Source organism: Equus przewalskii, chromosome 5 (assembly GCF_037783145.1).
Source record: "Equus przewalskii isolate Varuska chromosome 5, EquPr2, whole genome shotgun sequence".
NCBI classification, from domain to species: domain Eukaryota; kingdom Metazoa; phylum Chordata; class Mammalia; order Perissodactyla; family Equidae; genus Equus; species Equus przewalskii.
This window is the reverse complement of record NC_091835.1, coordinates 69,497,806-69,522,238: the sequence shown is the minus strand read 5'-3', so window position 1 is coordinate 69,522,238 and position 24,433 is coordinate 69,497,806. Positions and strand designations below refer to the sequence as shown.

Sequence of the window (24,433 nt, the reverse complement as noted above, 5' to 3'; positions counted from 1 at the left end):
AAGTTCATCCTTTCTTCCCTGGTTAGCAATACCAGCTCTGTGATAAATCAAATTTCTGTAAGTGTGAGGTTGGTTTATGGGTTCTATATTCTGTTATATAGGTTAATTTGTCTGTCCAAGTCAATATCATGCTGTCCTAATTACTAAAGCTTGAAGTAATTCTTGGTATCTGGCAGAGTAAATCTCTTGTTCTTCTTCAGGAGTACCTTGACTGTTCTTGGCTTTGCTCATTGATAGGAATTTTAGAATCAGCTTGTCAAGTTCAATCTGTTGGGATAGTGATTGGAATTGAATCTGTAGATCAATTTGGGAAAAAGTGACATCTTTATGATATTCAGTCTTTCGATCCTTGAACCATGATGTAACTTTCTAGTTAGGTCTTAGCTGAATATTTCTTGAATTTGACCCTCTGTATCTGTACTTTCATTGCTGATTCAGATTTTTGTTATTTCATACATGGACTGTTGCGTTAGCTTTGAACTGATCTCCCTATTTTTAGTCTCCTTTTTCCAAGAGGCAGCCTAGCATAAGTGAGCTCTGGAACCAGATTTAGGAGCTTGAATACTGGCGCCATCAGAACTGGGCACATTGCTTAACCTCTCTTTCATTAATTTAAAAGAGATAATAATAATAGTAGTCACCTCATAAGGTGGTTATGAATATTAAATGAGTTAATATATGTAAAATGATTAGGAGAGTGTCAGGCAAACAGTAAATGCTCAATAAATGCTAGCTATTATTGCTGTGATTTAAATTCTAGCAGTCTAACTCCAGAGCCTTCCCTGTTAATTCCTGTGCTCTACTGAAGAGAAGATGAACTCAAGATGTATTTTGTAGTTAAAAATTCATAGGGCTTGTTAGTTGACATGAGGATAAGAGAAAAGTATCAATCTCAGATGCTTCCCAGGGTTGTAATTTGAGCATTTTGCTGGCTCGTGTCACCATCCAATAGAAGAGTAGAAGACATGAGGGGAGGTAGGCTGGGCAGGTGTGGAGGAAGATCAAGAGTTCTCTTTCGGTTCTGGTCCATTTGATATCCCTGAGAGACATCAAAGAGGCAGTGTTAGGTGGGTATTTAAATGTGCAAATCTGGAGTTCAAAATAGAACTCTGGACCTAGTAGATATGTTTGAGCATCATCAGAATAAGGTGATATTTAAATGTATGGGAATTAATGAGAGCATCTGGGAATGTAGAAAGAGAAGAGCCAAAAGTCCTGAGGTTTTATAGAGGAAGAGGAGTTGCCACAAGGGAGTTGAGGAGATGCTCCTGGTAAGGTAGGAAGAAAATCAGGAAAGGGGTATTCAGGAGGCCAGAGAGGAGCGTGCTTAGCAAATGTAGAGTTTACAGCTGTGTTGAATGCTGCTGAGAGTCTAAGTAAGATGAGGCCTGAGAAGTCACATGACTTGAGTTTGGCTACATGGAAGTCATTGGTGACCATGACAAGCATTTTCCATGGAGTGTTCGAGTGAAAGCTTGGTTGCCATGGTTTGAGGAATGAATCAGAGAGAGATGAGGAGGTGGAAACTCTGTATATGTAGAGACTTTTAGTTATGAAAGTTACAGAGGAGTGTAACAGTAGTTGAAGGGGGATGTGGGAAGAGGGAGATGGATGGCATGTGCATTGGGACAATCAAGGGAATAAAGTTCTTGGGAATTGAGAACGGACAGATTCCAAGTCCATGGGAAAGGATCAGCCTTTTCTGGGAGGAGGAACTTTGTCTTTATTGTATCAGGTCAAAAGAGAAGACAGTGTCAAGGGCAGATAGGTTTGTAGGTTTGGTAGTGAAAGATAATTAAAAATGTTGTATGAGAGATTTAATTGGTTAAATTGTTGTGGAGAGGCAATTGCAAGTAACATGGAAATACCGAGGAGCTCTCCACAGGGGTTGTAGGTAGCCAAGTGCTCAAGACAGATTTGATGATAAATGATAGCAGCCTTTTCTGCACTATTCATCTGCAAGTGTAACCCAATCATGTTTGCTGAATAGCCTAATTATAAAGACCTAGATTCTTCTAGTGGGCATATTATTATTATTATTTTAATCATTTATTTAAACAGTATTTATTGAGTACTTACTATGGCCAGCCTTTATTATACTAGGGTGAAAAGACAAATGAGGTCCTTTTACTCTTGGAATTTGCATTCTTATGGGGGGAGGAGGAGGAGTAGGTAGGTAAATACGTAGGTAGGTAGATAGGTAGATAGATAGATAGATAGATAGACAGACAGAGAAGGAAATTTCAGAAAGACATGCCATGATGAAAATATATAGGATCTATTTTAGGTGGAGTGACCAGGAACATCTGTCTGTAGCCATGACAATTTAGCAGAGACCTGAATGATGAAAAAAACCCAGTCAGGCAGAAATCTGGAAATTCAACTTCTGGGCAGGGGAATCAATCATTGCAAAAGCTTTGAGTCCTTTTATTGGAATCAATTGATTGATACTATCATTCTATTAGGATGAATTGCACAAATAGCCATGTGTAAGCGTTGGAGTGTACCACCTCTAGAAATATCTTTGAAGCATTTAAAGGAGCTTTCAATTACATTTTTTTCTGCAGGAATGTTTTGAACAGTTTCTGCTTAATCTAGGCATTGAGTAGTAGAGAAGAAGGATACAACTTGGATAAAATTTGTTTTATTGTTTTCCCACTGTCAAAAACAGTGCCAGACACCTAAGTGCGCACAAAGTATTTACTGAATGAATGGATGAGTAAACTTGGATTTGTCTGGCTATCTGCTAGCTGTGTAACCTTGGGCAAATTATTTAACATCTCAAATTACTTGAGCCTCAGTATCTTCAACTGGCAAACAAGGAGGGGGAGACATTTCCTCCTACCCCACAGCATTATTTTGTGGGTTAAATGCAAATTTATGTGTAAAAAATCAGTGGTAGCAGTTGAGTGGGAGTAGAGGAGAGCAAGGGAAAGGAGCTGCAGTTTGTAAGCTGGAACTTTTAAAAACAGAAGAGAGGTGGGAAGTATACCAGACATGAGACTAAGAGGCAAACTGGGTCCAGTTTCGAAGGGCCTTGGGAGGGCTGTTGAGGAGCTAGCCCTTTATCATGATTTTGTCGGGAAGCTGCTGGAGTGTTGTAATCAGAGTAGTGACATTTTAGATTTACGTTTTTAAAGCTTCCTCTGGCTTCAGATTGGAGGATAATGATAAAAAGCTGGTTATTCCTGAGGATTGAAGCTTAGTGAACTGGGTATCTTCTGTTCTGCATATCCTTAGAAATGCAAATTAATTCTCTATCTATTCATAACAGAAAGGGAGCAAATAACAGTCCTGTTTTGATTACCTCATCAAGCCTAGTTGGGACGCCTCCAAGGAATATGTTGGCCATTTTAGAAGAAAGGGCCTTCATCGAAGATGTGGTCCGAAGGAGGAGCAGAAGAGCTAAAGCCTTGTCACCATTTCATAGGACTAGTGTTTTGGTACTTTTAGGATATTCCCAAAAGTCGATAGCACTTAAAGCCTTAAAAAAGAGAAAAATGTCTGCTTGTCTCTCACTCTAGGGAGGAATGGGGGCTAGGGAGATGGCCGGCTTTTGAAGCTAGGCTTGGTAGCAGCGATGGAATGGGCAAGGCGGAAGAACTCCGAAGGTGGTAAGTGATGCTTGCCAGTGAAGAGGGAGGGAAGCTTAACTGCAAAAAAAAGGGTGAACTAGTAGACATTTGGGGTCTCAAAAGAAGCTTTGAGGCTCAGCACCATAAGGGGCTAAATGTAGTTTCCCTTAGTCACAGAAAACAAAAACAAAACACTGTTTTTATTTTACCACTTAGGTCTTACTATGATGGTAGGTATCAGAACTTTGAATATTGAAATGGGAGTTCTACTTTCTGTATGAAAATTGTCAGATTCCCTGGAATATATAACCCATGAATATTGTCGCAGGTTGCCATTCATAACCTAAATGGGAAGAGTCAGTGATTTCAGAAATTTAATAAAAGAGCCTGGTACTAATGATGCCACAGGTGATGTTTTCAATTAGCAGTGTTTTAATGAGATTTGTAGCCTGGTAAGAGCTAATCCTGTAATGAAGGAAAAAAACTGAGAAAGCAGGCCTATATCTGGTAAATCTCCTGAGGTAGGGCTTTACTGATTCAGATTTCTTTGATTAAACTTTTAATATCTTACAAGCTCTCTGGAAGTAAATTTGCATCTGACATTGGTCAGATACTTTTTCAGCTTCCAAAATAAGTAAGGCTTGCAGACAGATCTGAAATCAGAAGTCTTTAGTGACTTTCTAAGCTAAAGGGAAATAAGAAGCATTGCCTATAGAAGTAAATAAGTAGTAATTGGCAAATAATTCAGCAGAGTAGAAATGAGGGACATTCAAAGACTTGGGGGGGAAAGAAATTAGTGTCATTTTTTGGTAACTTTGAGATGTACATAATGAATGACAACTATTCAAACCTTTGGTCTCTCATAACTGTGCTGATGAAATAGAACGGATTATACCTGGAAGCAGGCAGCCCTGATGGTCTTGTAGTTAAGATTTGGGGCTCTCACTGATGTGGCCCAGGTTCATTTCCCCAGTCAGGGAACCACAACCCCGGTCTGTCACTTGTCAAACTGTGATGGCTGTGTGTTGCTGTGATGCTGAAAACTATGCCATTGGTATTTCAAATACCAGCAGGGTTCTCCATGGTAGACAGGTTTTAGTGGAGCTTCCAGACTCAGACAGACTAGGAAGAAGGACCTGACCACTCCCTTCCCAAAAAATTGACCCTGAAAACCCTACGAATAGCAGCAAAGCTTTGAGCACTGTCTGATACAGTGCCAGAAGATGAGAGGATGGTGCAGAAAGACTGGACAGGGTTCAGCTCTGCTGTGCACAGGGCCACTAGGAGTTGGAATTGACTCGAGGACACTAACAACAGCAAATACCTAGAAGCACTTCTTAAAGTGATTCAAGAACGTTAAACCCAGGATTGAGATTTGGGGAAAAGTTCTAGAAACAGCATTCCTGAAGAAAGACTGTCAGATGACCAATATCTCTATCAAGGGCAGCATCAGCATAAAATTCAGATATGGTGTGTTTATCTGCTGCTCACTTGTGTTTTGACGTCATACTCAATAGTCCATGGTCCATGTTCCAGGTTTGAAGTTGGAGGAGAGTAGAGTAAAGCTACTTAGGGCAGGGTTGTATAAAACACCTACAAGAAACATTCTAGGCCCTTTCAAGTTACATTATTTTCACTATATATTCTTAAGTAACTCATTTATGCTTCCTTGAGTATTAGTAATACTGTAAGGACAATGAATTGGAATATCGGAAAATGATAGGTGTTTGTAGAATAATTTAGTATGATTTCTTGCTGTGCAGACATAGAAATTTAGATGACAATGATGCTCTGCTCTGTAAGGGGACCTTGTTTATAATTTGTGTATTCCTTGTTTATTCCTATATCCCTGCCACCTAAAATAGGGCCCAGAACATAGTGGGTGCTCAAAGACTATTTGCTGAATAAATGAAAAAAAAAATGGTTTTGAAGGGATTTACTGATCCAATATCAAGCTGAGTGTTTTCCCCAGCAGTGGTGATAGAGATGCATACATCTGAACAAACTGCCTTACCTTTAGTGCTAATGTTTCAAGATGGCTCACTGGGTGCTTGTGTAAAATCACGTCTTGGTATAGAAACGTGGTCATCCTAGATGACATAGAGATCAAACGCATTGCCTTGGCTTCTTAAGACACAGCAGTCAGTAATTAAGCTCACCAACCACTCCCCCCAAGTTCTGATTTAATTGGTATGGAATATGGCCTGGAAAGGATTTTTAAAAGTTCCCCAGGTGATTCTTAATATGCAGCCAAGGTTGAGAGCCACTAGTGTTTATATGGCTTCCATACAGACCTGACTTTAATTTAGTAATGCAGTCTACAAGTACAGTGGAAGATGGCTTGAAAACTATTTTATTTCCAAGCATTTTCTGACTTAAAAAGCAGGATTTGGATTGCAGTTTTTAAGACAGTCTTCAGTCCAAATAGGTTGGCTATTAGATTTAACAGCATTCTCTGTTGCTTTGCAATGGAAAGTTATGTGCTGTATGAGTTTAACAATGAGAGAGCCAAAAGGGACCCAATAAGGATGAGCTGAAGAATCACTTTTCTGTTGAGTACCGTCTGTGTTTACTCTCTGTGTATTTGTTTCATTATCTATCCCTCTTCTTAAGTAGCTGAATCACAGTCTGATGTGGAAGACTTGTCTTTTGTTGTGTTAGTTTTTTGAATACTGTAAATAAACTTGATTTAATTTACTGCAAAGTTCTAAGAGAAAGACTAGAACAGTGTTTGTCAAACCGCAGGTTGCGGTCAGCATTTTAAAACATGAAGTCAAATAGAAAATACCAAAATTAATAAGTATTTTGTGAAAGTTGTTTCAGTTCTGTAGACACACAAATGTGTATGTGTGTCCTGGGTCTTAATATAAAGCTGACTGACTCAATGTGGGTGGTATTCAAGGATGTTTGAAAGCCATAGGACTAGAGCATGTGAGAAGATGGAGGAAAGAGGTGGTTGTCCTGTCGTTCCCTTCATGGGGCCAAACTATGATTATGCACATTTGTTTTCTCTCTCACACATTTTTGTGTGTGTGTTTTTTTTTACCCAGTTGCTTATTCTTTGGATCTGGCCATATTGTTCAAATTCTTTACTACTGTTTCTTTACTTGGAGAGTGAAAATAAGTATGTTAATTGGCAGTGTAGTTTTTATAGCATTAAATTGTTGTTTTAAAAGGTAATATAAATAGAGTGGAGTTGTCATACTGTTTTCTCAGATGGTTATGTGCTTTGTTTATTTTTCCTTAAATACTATAGTGACTTTTGGAATGTACCCTTTTGTTTTTTCTGTGTGTGTGAGGTATTTGTTTGTTTTTAACAGAGCTATTCGAAGTAAGGATGATTTAATATCTTCCTGTACATATTTGCCACTGCTGTGAAGTTTTGTAAAGAATGCTTTAGAAACATTGGAACAGCGGCCTATTCTTATTACTGAACAAATCACCCACAAAATGTAGTGGCTTGAAACAACAATTTATGACTTCTCATGAATCTATGGATTGACTGTGCAGATCTGCTTCATGTAGTGTCTGCTGAGGCTGCAGTCTTCTGGGGCCTGGGCTGGAACATTCAAGATGGCTCACTCGCATGTCTAATGCTGGGCCTTGCTGGGACGCTGGGATGGCTGGATCTCTCTCTCTTTTTCCGTGTAGCTCAGGGCTTCTTCCTGTCCTTGTGGCTGCTCCATGTGGTCTCTCCAGTTCAGAGTTCCCCAACACAAAAGTTTTGAAAAGCTAACAATCCTTCTTAAAGATTAATCCCTAGGCCAGAACTGGCACACTGCTGTTTCCTCCACTTTGTCTTGTTAAAGCAAATTACCAGCCCAGATTCAAGATGGAAGGAGGGCCACATAAAAGTGTGAATACCAGGAGATGTGGATCATCAGAGGCCATCTTTGGAGATTAGCTACGAAGGGGATATTTAGCAGCCTAGTTATGAAATCTTATGCAACTTTTCTGGTATATGAAACTTAAGGCTGCATTTGGATTATCTAGATTTTCTTTTCTTTTTTTTCCCCCAAGCTCTGTTTCAGCATTTGCCCTGTTAACAGTTAGGTAGGAACTGTCTAACAACTATTTAGCTGTAAGTTAGACATAAATGAAAAAGAAGTTAGTAAATTGTAAGTTGGTTAGGGAGAAGTGAGTACAGAATGGGGGAATAGATGATGTCTTAATGAAACTTTAGGTTAAAAACATTAGTAAGAACTAAAAAGTAGGGGCCAGTTGGGTGACGTAGTGGTTAAGTTTGCACGCTCTGCTTCAGCAACCAGGAGTTTGCAGGTTTGGATCCTGGGCATGGACCTAGTATCGCTCATCAAGCCCCACTGTGGCAGCATCCCACATAAAACAGGAGAAGATTGGCACGTGTGTTTGCTCAGCAACAGTCTTCCTCAGGCAAAAAGAGGAACTTGGCAACAGATGTTAGCTCAGGGCCAATCTTACCAAAAAAACCCAAAACACTAGAAAGTACCATTTATTGACTACTGATGAAACATGGAATACCAAAGGAAAGAAAAAAAATGAGGAAAGAAGGAAAAGAAAATTACTTTATTTAAAAAAATTGATATATGGTTTTTAGTACTGAGAATAGTGTCTGACACTAGTAGGTACTCAGTAAATGTTTGAATGAATCATTGAAGTTTTCTTCTTAAAAATTGTTATCAATATTTCAGGAAACTTGTATTCCTCTTACTAGCCAGTTCACACATAGTTTAGAAGTGTATTCTGAGAGCATAGTTCATTAGAATCCTCTTTGGCCAAATGGATAAGATGTAGACTCTAAGAATTGAAAACCTTTTTTATGTCTTGACTTTAATCAAGAATATCATTTTAAGGAATTGTCTGTGTTAGAAAAAACTACAATGATGTGTCTTTTGGATTTTGTGTATAGAAGGTTTTGCATACCTAGATGTTATCTGTGCTTTTGCTATGATATATCTAGTCCTTATTTTGTCATGGCAGATAAGGTAGAAATAAAATTTTAAAAAATATATAGATAGGTTTATAAGCCAGTTGGTCTAGCCAGTATACTGGCTTTTATAGTTATCGTTTGGCTGCTGCTCTCTATAGCAGATGCCGTAGAAGAATATGCTTTGGACTATTATAGCAGTGAACTAGTGGTATTTCCTGTCTACTAGAGGGCACTATATACCAATTGGTGTTTTCTAACAATACATAGATCCTTAGGCCTATCCCAAGGCAGCTTCTAAAACCTGAACAGGCTCAAAACATTTAGTCCTTTTAGAATAATGAAATCATAGAATTGATTTGGAGGGTATTTTAAAGAGGCCACCTCAATTAGAAGGACCTACAACTAGAATATACAGCTATGTACTGGGGGAGCTTTAGGGAGAAGAAACAAAAAAGGAATATTGGCAACAGATGTTAGCTCAGGGCCAATCTTTAAGAAAATAAAAGAAAAAAAAGAGGCCAGCTCATTCAACTCTGAACTGATAATTTAATCTCTTTATAGAGTAGAGAAATAAGACTCCTTTGTTTCAGACAAACGTCCTGACTTCTTCACTTACTCTTCAAATGACGTGATGTTAGGTCCCCTCACTTCTTCTTATCTCTTTCCTTACATTTTTAAAGTCCTCTTTTTAGATTTCTTCACTCAGAACTAAGCACAGTACTATACTCAAATGTAGTCTGATTTGCATAGAGAAGAATGTCATTTCCCTCATCAGACTTTGTTTTTAATGAAACCAGATGTCAGCATTTTGGGCAGCCGTATCACACTGTTTGTCTCATTGAAATAGATTTTTTTTTTTATTGAGTTATTGATAGGTTACAATCTTGTGAAATTTCAATTGTACATTAATGTTTGTCAGTCATGTTGTAGGTGCACCACTTCACCCTTTGTGCCCACCCCCCACCCCACCTTTCCCCTGGTATCCACTAAACTGTTCTTGGTCCATAGTTTTAAATTCCTCATGTGAGTGGAGTCATACACAGATTATCTTTCTCTCGCTGGCTTATTTCACTTAACATAATTCTCTCAAGGTCCATCCATGTTATTGCAAATGGAATGATTTTGTTCTGTTTTGCAGCTGAGTAGTATTCCATTGTATATATGTACCACATCTTCTTTATCCATTCGTCTGTTGTTGGGCACTTAGGTTGCTTCCACGTCTTGGCTATTGTAAACAGTGCTGCAATAAACATTGGGGTGCACAGGACTTTTGGGATTGCTGACTTCAGGCTCTTTGGATAAATACCCAGTAGTGGGATGGCTGGATCGTATGGTAGTTCTATTTTTAGTTTTTTGAGGAATCTCCATACTGTTGAAATAGATTTTTTTTTAAACCCTAGTCTTTCTCGCATATGTTGGGCCATTTTGTTGTTGTTTTTAGTTCTAAGTGCATGACTTTGTATTTATCTTTATTAAGTCTTGTTCTGTTAGATTTAGCCTCCTGTTCCAGCCAATTAGAGTTACTTTAAAAGTTGCTTCTAGGGGCTGGCACAGTGACACAGTAGTTAAGTTAGCACACTCCATTTTGGTGGCCTGGGGTTCATGGGTTCAGAACCTGGGCACAGACCTATATACCACTCGTCAAGCCATGCTCTGGTGTGTGCCTCATATAAAGTAGAGGAAGATTGGCATGGATATTAGCTCAAGGCCAATCTTCCTCACCCCCACCCCCAAAAAAAGATTCTATCATATAGGATATTTGCTTTCCCATCCCAGATTCCTATCATTTGCATATTTCATCATCATTCTCTTCAGTGTCCTCATCGAAGTCATTAAAAAAAAGATGTTGCAGAGAACAAGTTTCTCCGGGGTCCTGCAGCATAACACTAAACCTTCTTGTACACTTATCTGCACTCGTTAGATATGGTTGTGTAGTTATCTGTAAAGCCATTTAACTATTACAAAGTTCATACTTTTCACCTTGAACAGGGATATCAAGAGAGACTTTGTTTTATGTATTGCTGAAATCCAGAAATATTTATGCTTACAGCATTCCCTGGTCAAACCACATGAAAAAAGGAAAATGAATTAGTTTAGTTATGGCTCCTCGTGATCCCTCATGGTCTGCCTAAGTACTCATAAATTATTCTTTTACTAAGCTGTTCTACAGTCTTGCCTAGACTTCATGTCAGATCCCTCTGATGTAAGGTATGGAGAATATACTCTCTCCTCATTTTGACAATTGCTGCTACAGACCTAAAAAGCTGATGTGATATTTGGCGTTATCAGAATCATGAGATTGTCTGATTTACAGAGGGTCACTTGTGTTTCGTCTGCTCATTCTTTAATTCTCCTGGCGTATAATTTCATCCAGGTACTTTTTGATAGTCCCCTTATTTATCTTGGTCATTAATCTACTTTTCCCATATTTGATCTTTTCTTTCTGCTTTCAAGATGGTTTTTCTTTACAGAAAAGATAGAGGAAAAAGAAATTGAGATTTTCTTCTGTCTCTGCTTTGTATTAATTAGTAATGTGGCATTTACATCAAAGAGTGGCCCTGCGCCTTCCTTACCTTTTTTGCAAGTCGCAGCACATTCTGGGCTTCAGCTCAAGCTTGCTTCTTATTTACGGTATTGATGCCACTTTTTTTTTTTAATTTTTTTCTTTTTGAGGTAGATTAGCCCTCAGCTACCATCTGCCACCAATCCTCCTCTTTTTGCTGAGGAAGATTGGCCCTGAGCTAACATCTGTGCCCATCTTCTATTTTTTATATGTGGCATGCCTGCCTCGGTATGGCTTGATGAGCGGTGCATAGGTCTGCACCCAGGATCCCAACCAGCGAACCCTGGGCCACCAAAGTAGACTGTGTGAACTTAACCACTATACCACTGGGCCAGCCCCATTGCCACTTTTTTTTTTAATAGTTTCTTTCCTTTTATATATATTTATCTTGTGCATGTCCTTCTAATTCTGAGTTGATTGGCAAACTTTCCATCTAGTCTCTCTAGATACTTCCCCTCATTTTTCCTTCTGTCTCAGATAATGTGAGATTGGCAGAATTTCATTTTTGAGAACCTCAATCCTGTGTTCCATTTTAGCATCTTAGAGCATGGGTCTAAATCTTCTTCACTCTTTGAAGCCTGCTCTCTAAGAGCCCAGGAGTCACGTCTGGCTGTGTTCCCTGTTCTTCTTCCTGTCTGTCTGGCTTGCTTGCTTTCTTTTGAGACTCCCACCACTCCCTCTGTTTTGTTCAGTTTCTTCTTGGTCAAATTTGGTTCAGAATTGTAATTCCACTCATTTCTTCTGCCTTCTGGGTGAGAGAATAATTAGCAAGGCAAATTTTTTATTATATATGCTGCTTTTTAGTTGAATGAGATTTTTCACTAGATGTTCAGGTAACAGAAATCTTTTATCACTTTGTGACAGAGGGCTCCTACCAACAAAGTAAGCTAAGTGTGCCATTACTCACTAGTTAGGACATCTCACTGGCTTCTGTTAGAACTTGTCGGGCCATCTCTCCTTGCCAGGTTTCCTCCCTGATCTGCCCTTCTGTCCTTCCCACAAATCCAAGGAAATTAGTCTACTTTCCTCTCCTTTTTAAAGTTGTTATGACCAGTTATTTACTGATACTTTTTCCCTTTGAAGTTGACCTCAAAGTAGGGTATAGTCTCTTCAGTTCTTGCCCTTTTATGTTATAATTAACATAGGGATATTGGCATGTTTTGTTGCAAATGTTTTATTTTCATCATCATAGAGTCTAAATGAGGATTATAAATAGGGAAGTTACAAATTCGTGACATCATACTGTCTCAAGTTAGTTTCTAATTTCCTTAGGTTCTGTGGACACCTGTCTGCTTGCCTCTCTTACTCCAGGGAGAGCTCATCAAACCTCTCCCTCTCTATGCTCCAGGGTCTCTCCAGAGGAGAGCATTCAACAGCTGGTAGGCCTAAAGGAGAAGGCTAAACAGTAGTTGGAAATTCATAGAAACCATTCAGAGGCTGCCTTATCTCAAAAGAGTAATTTACGCCTTAGGGGACCATGAAAGCAGCTCTTCGGGAATCCCAGTTACATACAGGAAAGATCACTCCTGATATTGCTTCTGTTCCTCTGTTACTTCCACTCTGATGCTTTCTGCTATGCTTCCACTCTCAGGTGTGGATTTCCACCTAGCAGTGCGCAGTTTTAACATGTACTCGGTTTATCTTTTTAACAGGTAAGATTTCTATATCCTTATATTTAATCAGAGATACTATGAGATGTTGAGAATTCCAAAATGATCACAGCGTATTAGGGTTGAGTATTCTGGAGAATGCAAACAAACAAAAATATAAATTATACCAACGAATATTTACTAAGCACATAAAAGAGAAGTTATTTCTTCAAATGGCTTATGTTTCATTGGAATGAATTACATACATGAAGCAGTCAGAGAATATAATAAAATGCTAAATTATACATTGGTAGCAACTACTTAGAGTCCGCCAGAGTGGGTTTTCCTAATCTATACTCAATTTACCTCTGAGAAGGAGCAGACTTCTGTATCTGCAAAATTGTTTCTTGCTGACTTTGTTTGTTATTGTTTCGGTATAAGCAGGGGGCCTGGAACTGTATTTACCAGTGACCTTTAGCCTCCACCTCTAGGAATGTGCGTCTGAATGGTACTCTTGCTCCCACAGCAGAGTAAAAGAAGTGCAATGTTGCAAGAACATGAGTAATTCAAATATTTTTGCGGTTTTTAGACTTAAAATCTCAGATGAGAAAATATAGTTTTGTGTGTTTGGTTTAGCTGTAATGTTTTGAGTTAATTTTAGGGATGACTTTTAGAATCAATTTTAGAATTCCAGCCTCAAATGACAGTCCTTTGCTTAGTCATGAGGGGTTCGGTGTAATGCCACGTTATATTGAGAAGACTAGGGACTGTTGCTATATATTAACCTTGGTAGGCACTGACATTTGAGAAGAAAAAAACAACCCTGCGTTCGTAAAGGTTGAGCTGTTGCCATGTCGCAAAATCCGATTTGCCTTGATTCCTGGTAATCTTCACTGATCTTACAAGACATCATCAGATGTGATGTATTTGAGAATGATATGGCAGCAAAGTCACCCAAAGACTAACATCATGTTTCTTAAGTTTTGTAGTGTTCTGCTTTATTTTCTAAACTGTTTGCTGTGGGAGAGGCAGTAGCTTCCTGATTTTGAGAAGTGGAAGCGCTGAAACAGAGTACTTCTCTAGAAAAACCCATGTTTCTACAGTTTCATATAATCTCAAGGGAACAATAGTGTGTCTCCCCTGACAAATTAATATGGACAGAAAGAAGGATGCCTCCCCTTTTCCACTCTTAACGCCACCCCATATGAACGAAGCACACGACACCTCCAGGCAAAGGAAGGGGAAAGCCCCCTTTGTTTTTCTGGCCTTTGAAGTACTTTTTAGCTCAAGAAACCTGTGTTTCATAGAAACCAGTTTGCATCTTGGCTACCTGGATTCAACTAGTAACATATAGACATTAGCAGAAAGAAATTGCTTTCTTTTATTCCTCTGACCCCCACTTTCCTATTTTTTAGCATTCGTGCCATTAATTTTTTATTACTCCTATGTGGATTATTAGGTCAATAATCAGAACATTTGCTGCTCATTTTGTTTTCCAATAAGAATTTATAATGTTGTCTCTAAGATACACACAAGTGCAGTGATTTTTCTCTCAACAGTTGTTTTTGCCTGAATGTAATGACCCTATAATCTAAGGTTGGGGAGAATGTTTGGATCCTGCTGAGGGATATAGGTGCGTATTAATAATTGCCTTTCATCTATGGAAAGTAAAATTGATTTTGGTCTCTTTGTTTTATATTATAATTATAATTTTTAAATTATAGGTAAGGTTTGAGTGTATTTCATTTTGAGTGTGGGGAATGTTGACGAGAATCTCTAGATCCCTAACCTCTAATTTTTTGGGGGTATCTCAGTTGTTTATTTTATCTATGTGTTGCCTTTCTTTTGTACCTGGAAGTACTTTGTGACCTATACATGTTTTTTCTATTTTTAAAAAACTTTTTATTATAGAAAATTTCAAACATATATAAACAGAATAGTGTAATGAACTGCCTTGTACCCATCCCCCAGCTTTAAAATTTATAATATGCTGCTACTCGCTTATCATTTATACCATTTTTCATCCTCCACTCAATAATTTCTTTTTTGTTAAGGTAAAGTTTATGTATATTGAAATGCACAAATTTCAGATGTACAGTTATGACCATGTAACCCACACATCTAACATAATGCAGAATGTTTTTATCTCCCTAGAAAGTTCACTTGTATACCTTCCAAGTCAATCCCTACCCTGCCAGGAAACTGCTCTTCTCCTTAGTTTTGCCAGTTTTAGAACATCATATAAGTGGAATTATATGTTCTTTTTGTCTAGCTTCTTTTGTTCAGTATTATGTCTGTGAGATTCATCCACGTTGTTGCATTTCTTTGTTTTGCCGAGTAGTTTTCCGTGGTATGAAATCTACCACAGTTTGTGCATCTCTTCTCTTACTTATGAATGTTTGGACTCTTTCCAGTTTTTGCTTTTATGCTATGAACATTCATGTACATGTCTTTGAGTGAACTTACATTTTCATTTCTCTTGGATAAATACCTATGAGTGGAGTTGCTGGATCAAAGGGCAGATGCATAATTACTTTCATAAGAAACTGCCAACCCTTTTTCTAAAGTGGTTGTATCATTTTACATTCCTTCTGGCAAAGTATGAGAGTTCTGGTTGCTCCACGTCCTTGCCAACATTCGGGTTGTCATTCTTTTTAATTTTAGCTGTTCTAGTGAGTGCATGTACATACTCTTTAAAGTAAATTAAAATACATTTTATTTTGAGAATTTTGTGGCATGTCTTGAGATAATTGGAAATACTCTTTAATTTGGTACATCTCTTAAGATCTCTTTAGTTTTGTCTGGGATGAATGCTGATCATGACCGTACATCTCCAGGGCCCAGGATATTTGTCCCCACTAATCCATGGCTAGAGTTTACGAGGGAAAATTGTTGGTAATCCTTTACATCTGTTTTAGCCCATATGGTTTCCAAAATATTTTCTCATATATTTATTTACTCTTGACAGCGAATATGGTTCCCATTTTATAGATGAAGGGGACAAAGAATCAAGAGAGCTTGCATAAGATTTGCCTTCAGTTTTAGGGACTGAAATCCGGGACTTCTAACCTGGTGCAGTACAGTAGTCCCCTCTTATCCGTGGGGGATGTGTTCCACGACCCCCAGTGGATGCCTGAAACTGCAGATGGTACTGAACACGATATATGCTATGTTTTTATCTGATGTACATATCTGTGATAAAGTTTAATTTATAAATCAGACACCATAAGAGATTAACAACAGCTTCTCTTTCGCATAGCTGAATTGCCAGCATCACTACTCCTGCGCTTTGGGGATTATTAATTAAAATAAGGGTTACTTGAACCCAAGCACTGCAATTCCATGATAGTCAATCTGATAACCTAGACCGCTACCACATGATTAAAGGATGAGTAGCTATAAAGTGTGCATATGCTAGACAAAAAGATGATTCACCTCCCGGGTGGGATGGAGCGGAACAGTGCAAGATTTCATCATGCTTCTCAGAATGGTGCACAATTGAAAACTTATGAATTATTTCTGGAATTTTCCATGTAATATTTTTGGACTGCAGTTTACGCTGGGTAACTGAAACCACAGAAAGTGAAACCATGGATAAGGGTTGGGGGGCTACTGTACTCTTCCACTAGCACTTCAGAATGAGTAACATACTCAAACTCATTGGATGTGTATCTTTGGTTTGCAAGTTTAGATACACTGATACAGATATAAGAAGCTTTTCTTGGAGGAGGTAGCTGGTAGGAATATCTCAATATTAGTTGTATTGCCCAGAATGTATGATGACCTTGAAATATATTCTTGTCTTTGATTTGTTCTTTTCATGTAGCTTCTAGGAATTTTGACTCTTGTTTTAGTCCTTAGATCAGCTGATGTGGTTATAAAGATACTGTGGGTGGTGCCTTTCTGAGTCTGCTTTTCTCAGACTACATTACTGAATGTCTTAAATTGACATTTTGGAACTCTGCATACGGTTTTCAGAGCCCTTGTAGGAACCCCAGTCTACGGTTCCTAGAAACGTTCTCTTTGGGCACTTAGGTGTTTTTAGCAGTAAATATCTGTTATTGCCCACATTATTGTGGTCAGGGGGATATCACAGCAGGTAATCTGAACTGAATGGTTCAGATGAAACTCCACCAAAGTTAGTAACATTTATGATTTTCCAAAGCAAATTGCTGTTAAATTGTTTCAACAATGTCTCCTCTTGCACCATTGTCAGATGTTAACATAAGTCATTTGTTTCTTTTATTTCAGTGATGTCCTTGCATTGCCCATTTTCAAGCAAGAAGAGTCAAGTTTGCCTCCTGATAATGAGAATAAAATCTTACCTTTCCAATATGTGCTTTGCGCTGCCACCTCTCCAGCAGTGAAACTCCATGATGAAACCCTGACATATCTCAATCAAGGTTAGACGCATCCTTAATTTGTTAGTATTATTGCAGACCTGCTGGATCCATGATATTTTATTAGGTACACTTATATGTAAAAAGTACATCTTTCTAGTGTGACCTGTCGAAGTCAAACCTTTACTTCAGAGATTTGAGTTTAATGTCATATTTGATATGTGTTACTGGCCTCTTTTGTCTGTCTGCCCATTGTTAGTTCCCCTCTCCCTCTTTCTAATCCGTGTTCTTTGGACATGGGTCAATGGACGTCGGTTACTGTCTGAGAAGTATTACCCTACCCAGCTCTATTGTTTGCCAGTTGTGTGGTGTTAGACAAGTTACTTACATTCTTTAAGTTTCAGTTAAAATCGGATGGATAATACCTTAGAGAACTGTATCAATTAAATGATATAAATGTATGAAATTAGTTGTTGTTACTAATACTAATAATATTATACTCTTGAATATTCAACCAACTGAATTTTATTCTTTCTGAATCTTGCAAAGTTAATTGGTGATAGAAGTAATATGTGATTACTTTTTCTTCTAGGGCAGTCTTATGAAATCCGAATGCTAGACAATAGGAAACTTGGAGAACTTCCAGAAATTAATGGCAAATTGGTGAAGGTAAAAGAAAATGAATAAATCATTCTTCTGCACAGTATCTCTGTACTGGCCCTTTTTAGATAATATTCCTTTGCTTCCATAAAGGGCTTGGTGGTATCTCTTACTGGCCACAATCTGCTGGCAGAGTGGTAAATTCATAGGTTATTTCTTTGGGGTTGTAGTGTGCTGCCCTTTCCACATGGATTTTTCAGAGCTGCAGAAACAGAAGGCTTGTCACTTCATGTCCGGGTAGTCTCCTGGCTCAGTGAAGTTCTTTTTGGGTAGAATAAAATAACCTCCTTGAGATCTTTAGAGAAGCTCCAGTGTCTCTTTGGATTCTTGGTCTAGAAGCAATGAAAACAGAAGCTACTGTCGATGAATAACACTTTTCTTAGTTTAGACTGACATTAATGATTTTAAGACTTCACAGCACAATTGGGACAGAGGAGTTTGGCCAGCAGCTGTGAAAAGTGGTCAGAGGGATATTCATAGGCGGCTCCACAGAGTAAAAGTAACAAAAGGGAAGTTGATGAAAACAGTCCCTAAACCTCCCCTCAGTGTTTACAGGTTGTGTGGTGGGTTAGCAAGCAGGGAACTTGGTGAGTTTTTCCTAAACATCTGAAGAACTGAGCTGGGCATTCATGGTAGTGGTAGAGGTATGTAGTAATGCTTCCGATAGGAGTCCTTTATGCCTAGCTACCATTAGGACTGATGTGTAAACCAAGTTTCAAATAAGGTATCAGTAAACTATAAAGATTATGTCTGAGCACTTCCAAAATTTATCCTGAAGTAGAGCTTGGTATGGTATGGGTTTTAGAGTGAACAGGTCTTAAGAAAAATAATTTTAGAATTATTATAATTTATTTTAATATTATAGTTACATTTATTTCTATTTACTTTATATTTATATAGGTTTATAATTACAGGTATATGTAGTGTTACGTTATAATTATTATAATAATTCTAGAAAACAATTGGAGGTGACCCCTGCTAGTTTTCCTTTGTCAGCACTGACTTTTAAGGGCTCTTGTTATCATTTGATTTTGTGGCTTGCTTTTAGAGTATATTCCGTGTAGTGTTCCATGACAGACGGCTACAGTACACTGAACATCAGCAGCTGGAGGGCTGGAGGTGGAACCGACCTGGAGACAGAATTCTTGACATAGGTGTGTTAAGAGAATCTGTTGCCCAGGAAATGCCTGTAACTATGGACTAAGAGTTAGTTTTCTGTGCTTGATATTTACCTTGATTCACAATGCTTGAAGGGCTCAATTAGCATGAAGCTGAAAGTGGTTATTGACTAAGCATAAAAAATTACCTGTATGATGATAACAAAATTGAAGTTGGAAGTGTAGGCACTTCAGTTCCATAACAATTGCCCCTATTACTTCAGGGTGATTTTTTTGTTTGTTCTTTTAATTTAGTTGTAAAATATGCATAACATAAAATTTGGCATTTTAACCATTTTTAAATATATGGTTCAGTGGCATTAAATACATTCACATTGTTGTCATCATCATCACCGCTATCCATCTCCAGCACTTTCTTCATCTTGAAAACTGAAACACTGTTCCCATTAAACAATAATTCCCCATTCCCTCCTCTTCCCGGCCCCTGGTAATCACCATTCTCCTTTTTTCCTGTATAAATTTGACTAGTCTAGGTACCTCATATAAGTGAAATCATACAGTATTTGTCTTTTTGGATTGGCTTATTTTACTTGGCATAATCCTCAAGCTTCATCCATGTAGTAATGTGTCAGGATTTCCTTCTTCTTTAAGGCTGAATGATATTCCATTATATGTATTCCATCTTATATATAAAAATATATATTTATTTTATATGTACATTATACACACACACACACACACACACCACATTTTGTTTATCCGTTCATCCCTCAGTGGACACTTGGATTGATGCCACCTTTTGGCTGTTGTGAATAATGCTGCTATAAACGTAAGTGTACAAATATTTATTTGAGTCTATTTTCAGTTCTTTTGGGTGTATACCCAGGAGTGCAATTGCTAGATCATATGGTAATTCTATTTTTAATTTTTTGAGGAAGCACCTTACTGTTTTCCACAGTGGCTGTACATTTTACATTTCCATCAGAAGTGCACAAGGGTTCCAATTACTCGGCCTCCTTGCCAACGCTTCTTTTCTTTTTTTTTTTTTTTTGCTAGTAGCCATCCTAATGGATGTGAAGTGGTATCTCACTGTGGTTTTGATTTACATGCCTCTGATGATTAGTGATGTTGGGCCTCTTCTCATTGCTTATTGGCCATTTGTATATCTTCTTTGGAGAAAGGTGTATTCAAGTCCTTTGCCCAGTTTTGAATCTGTTTGTTTTTTGTTGTTGTTGAGTTGTAAGAGTTCTTTATAGATTCTGGATATTAACCCCATATCAGATATATGATTTGTAATATTATCTCCCATTTTGTGTGGGTTGTCTTTTTGATAGTGTTGGTAGTGTCTTTCGATGCACAAAAGTTTTAAATTTTGATGTAGTCCAGTTCATTTTTTTTTTATTCCTTGTGCTTTTGATGTCATGTCTAAGAAATCATTGCAAAATCCAATGTCATGAAGCTTTTCTTGGTATATTTTCTTTAGGTCTTACGTTTAGGTCTTTGATCCATTTTTGAGTTAATTTTTGTCTATGGTGTAAAGTAAGGGTCCAGCTTCATTCCTTACTTGTGGACATCCAGTTTTCCCAACACCATTTGTTGAAAAGACTGTTCTTTCCCCATTGAATGCTCTTGGCACCCTTGTCGAAAATTATTTGATCATATATATGAGGGTTTATTTCTGAGTTCTCTATTCTGTCTATTCATACATTTGTCTTTAAGTCCATCTTTAACTGCAGTTTTGATAACTGTAACTTTGTAGTAAATTTTGATATCAGAAAGTATGAGACCTCCAACTTTGTTATTTTCTAGGTTGTTTTAGCTAGTCAGGATCTGATATTTTGTTTTGAGTAGTATGTAAAAGGGGCCAGGTTTTTTCCCCAAATGCTGCAAATTCTTTTATTTTACTAATACCTGAGAGCCAGATTATTGGTTTGTTTTACCCAAAGTGAGAGATGGTGGGATTAGAATCTGTGTCTCTTGCTTTGCGGTTCAGATTTTTCCCTACTACTTTGGTACACAGAATAGGATTTGTTTTTCTTAAATCGTAGGGCATAAGGGAAGGCCCTTACAAACACACTTGCAGTCTCTCTTCATGAAGGTAATTTTAATCTTTGCATCTCATCTCATCAGAGAGTCTTTGATCTCTTATTGGTTATTATCTGCTGTTGGTAAACAGAGTTGTTAAACAAATCTAAGTACTACTAGTTTTACTTGAGAAAACACTGGTTCTCATACAGTTATTCTGACATCCTTTTGATAAAGTGACTTTAAGATGAACCCAAACAGCTAACACTGTGGAGTGGGACCCACTTAATGCTTTCTTGTTTGAATGATTGATACTAAAATAGTGGTATAGTTATAGCACAGTTATGGTAATAAATATCAGCCTGGCCTTACCTCCCCAGTTTGAATATTAATAGAAGTCAGAGAATGATATTTGAGTATATGACTTGTGGAATAGAAAGCCAAGTTCTACTAAAGCCCATTCATTGTTTCTTCCCTCTTGAGTGTAAGATTTATCACTCTGTTATGGGATTATTTGATAACTTCATAAATCAGCATCAATCTTTATGTTAAATTTTTCCCACTTCTATTGTGATCCAATGCTTTTTGCCTTTATTTGGACACTCTGCTTTATCCTTCTATAGCATGCTCTTAGTGTACATCCAGCAGTAACATTCATCTTAAAACTGTTAGTGAAGCAGATTACAAATTACAATTTTCATGACGCTAGAGCTAGACTAAGTGTAGACTAGATCTATCTTTAAGTAGAAGTTTGGCAAATTAAAACAGAAACTGCTTTTAAATTGTCTTATTTAAAAAATTTTTTTAAGTGGAAAAAAGAAAACTCAAAAGGAAAGTACCTAGGTCAATTTTTGCTCTAAACAAACACTTTTTATTGGCAAAAAGAGGTTTACGGTATGATACACAAAAATCGTGGTAACTAGGGACCAACAATAAGAATCAGTGCTTTCTCGTTTGAACCCAGGAACACTCAGAACTGTTCATTGATTACAATTTGTTTCTCAGATATCCCAATGTCTGTGGGTATAATCGATCCTAGGGCTAATCCAACCCAACTAAATACAGTGGAGTTCCTGTGGGACCCTGCAAAGAGGACATCTGTGTTTATTCAGGTAAGGCCTTGCAGATGGGGGTCCAGTTATGAAGAGCATCTCTTACTACCAATTTATTTCTTAAAGGATAAAATATGTTGAATTTGAAATCTTTAGAGGGTTCTGGCCTGACTATCAAGTGCAGACTCCTTAGCGTGTGTCTGAGAGCAATGAGGAGTTTCTGAATTGCTCGTCTAATTTCTCCAATTTATTGTTTCTCTCAAAAATGCTTGCTCGTGGCTGCACAATATTTTGAATATTTTTAATTTCTTTGAATGTGCTGTAATTTGCCTGACAATTATTTAGCATTTAGATTGTCCTAATTTTTCACTATTATCCATAAAGTTATTTTGATCATCTTTATCCTTAAATTTTGGTTTGCATATCTGATTGTTTTCTTTGGGTAGATTCCTTGAAAATTCCTGTTTGTCATAATGGTAACTAATAGTTTGTTGAGTACTTCCCATGAGATAGTCACTGTGTTAAGTAAACATGATTTTATACATGCTTTGTATAATGTATATGTGATTTTACTTAAGACTTTCAACAATAATCTTGTGGAGTAGGAATAGTCCTTGAGGCTTAGAAGTTAATAACATACCTAAACTAGTGTGTAGTTGATCAAGGTTCCGCCGTTGAGTCACCAAGGTCTTAGACTTTATGCAGTAGCTGAGCAAACCCTTTTTCCCCCCAGTGTCTGTGAACTTTAATATTTACTATTTTTCCAGCATGGATGGTACTTCCGCTTTCTAAAATCTACCTTAAAAGCCAGAAGACAGAAATCATTTCTCTTTTTATGTTAACTCTATATTCTCTGAAGCAGTAAATGAATTTAGTTCCTCACAGTAGCTTTTGTTAGCATTAGATCTATACATTTACTTTGTTTACATTTGTAAATCATTTAAGTTTTCCTCATTTCCTCCATTAGAGTGTAAATTGTTCAAGATCAAAAAGAGAGTAAAAGTTTTTTCGTCGGTGTTCTTAATGCTTTTTAAAGGTTTGGCTGTTAGTAGTTGCTCGAAAATGCTGCTGCCTGGTTGGCCATCTAGCAGTGCTGAAACCTGGATGCTGTGCTCTTTTCAGGTGCACTGTATCAGCACAGAGTTCACTATGAGGAAACATGGCGGAGAAAAGGGAGTGCCATTCCGAGTACAAATTGATACCTTCAAGGAGAACGAGAACGGGGAATATACTGAGCACTTACACTCTGCCAGCTGCCAGATCAAAGTCTTCAAGGTATTCCTGGGCATCGTGCTGGTCCTTGGAACTTTTTCCCTCTTCTTTCAATTTTAACATTATTCACCAAGTCAGAAAGTCAACTTGTCTTTTTTCAAAAACTATGAAAACTCAATCTAAGTAGAGTCATTGAAATAATTACTGAGCTGCCTGGTGAAGAAATTTAAACAGGGATGGGCATGGGAGAAGGGGAACTTGAAAAAGGGAGTTAGAAGCAAAAGCATAGATTTTCATTGAAAGTTCTTAAAACCTGTTGAAGTTATAAGTTCTTGTAAAAGCTCACCAAAATTATGAGAAGTTGACATTTTTGGTTACATTCGTACTTGATCTTCATTCCTTATTTTGGTCTTTATTTTTATCACATGGTTAAATGTGTTCTCATTGCAAAAGATTCATGAATCCAGCAGTAGTCAGAGCGCCACACTGAAGCCCCCATTACCTACCACTCATACCCAAATCCCCAGCCTCTCCCCAGAGGTAACCACCGCCATGATTTACTCGTCCCCTTCTGTGCTTTTGTATATACTTGTTCGTAGGGGGAGAAACATATTTTCTTTTCTTTGAAACATAAATAGGAATTATTCATGAATTGTTTTGAGGCTTGCTTTTTTCAATTAACTATGAGCTTTAGAGATCTTTTCAGTAGCTATAGATCTTATTCTTTTTCAACTCCATCAAACATTTAAATTTCCTATTTTCAGACTTAGATGCAATGATGCTCTTGTCTTTTTATCATTATACATACATCTTTGCTTCACATGTGACTCTTTTAAGGTTTTTTTTGAGGAAGATTAGCCCTAAGCTAGCTGCTGCCCATCCTCCTCTTTTTTTCTGAGGAAGACTGGCCTTGAGCTAACATCCATGCCTGTCTTCCTCTACTTTATATGTGGGATGCCTGCCACGGCCCAAGTGGTACCATGTCCGCACCGGGATCCAAACCAGTGAACCCCGGGCCGCCGAAGCGGAACGTGTGCACTTAACCGCTGTGCCACTGGGCTGGCCCCAGTGACTCTTTATGTTTTCATAAGTAATATCGTTGGGTGAAAGGGTCAGTACTTGAGTTTAAAACAAAGTATTTCTAATTTCAGCCCAAAGGTGCAGACAGAAAGCAAAAAACAGATAGGGAGAAAATGGAGAAGCGAACACCTCATGAAAAGGAGAAATATCAACCTTCCTATGAGACAACTATACTCACAGAGGTAAAAGGATTTCTTTTGGTGACAATTTCAGTGAGTGCTTTTTACTTTTAAATGAAAAATCCAGTCATTTTGCAATGTGTACATATATCAGATCATTATGTTGTACACATAATGTTACATACAATGTT

General features: G+C 37.8%; 1 protein-coding gene across 10 annotated transcripts in view; it reads left to right on the top strand.

The window, feature by feature from the left end:
* TFCP2 (transcription factor CP2) overlaps positions 1 to 24,433 on the top strand; it is a 49,105-nt gene that overhangs the window by 14,387 nt on the left and 10,285 nt on the right. For all 10 annotated transcript variants that reach the window (XR_011540441.1, XR_011540443.1, XR_011540442.1 and 7 more), the window contains 6 exons: positions 16,888 to 17,039; positions 17,569 to 17,645; positions 18,685 to 18,790; positions 21,785 to 21,891; positions 22,954 to 23,106; positions 24,195 to 24,305. Coding sequence is in view for 6 of the 10 variants with exons in the window: in XM_008512344.2 (XP_008510566.1) it covers positions 16,888 to 17,039; positions 17,569 to 17,645; positions 18,685 to 18,790; positions 21,785 to 21,891; positions 22,954 to 23,106; positions 24,195 to 24,305 (706 nt within the window). In the remaining 4 variants the exon portion in view is untranslated. The remainder of the gene's footprint in view (positions 1 to 16,887; positions 17,040 to 17,568; positions 17,646 to 18,684; positions 18,791 to 21,784; positions 21,892 to 22,953; positions 23,107 to 24,194; positions 24,306 to 24,433) is intronic.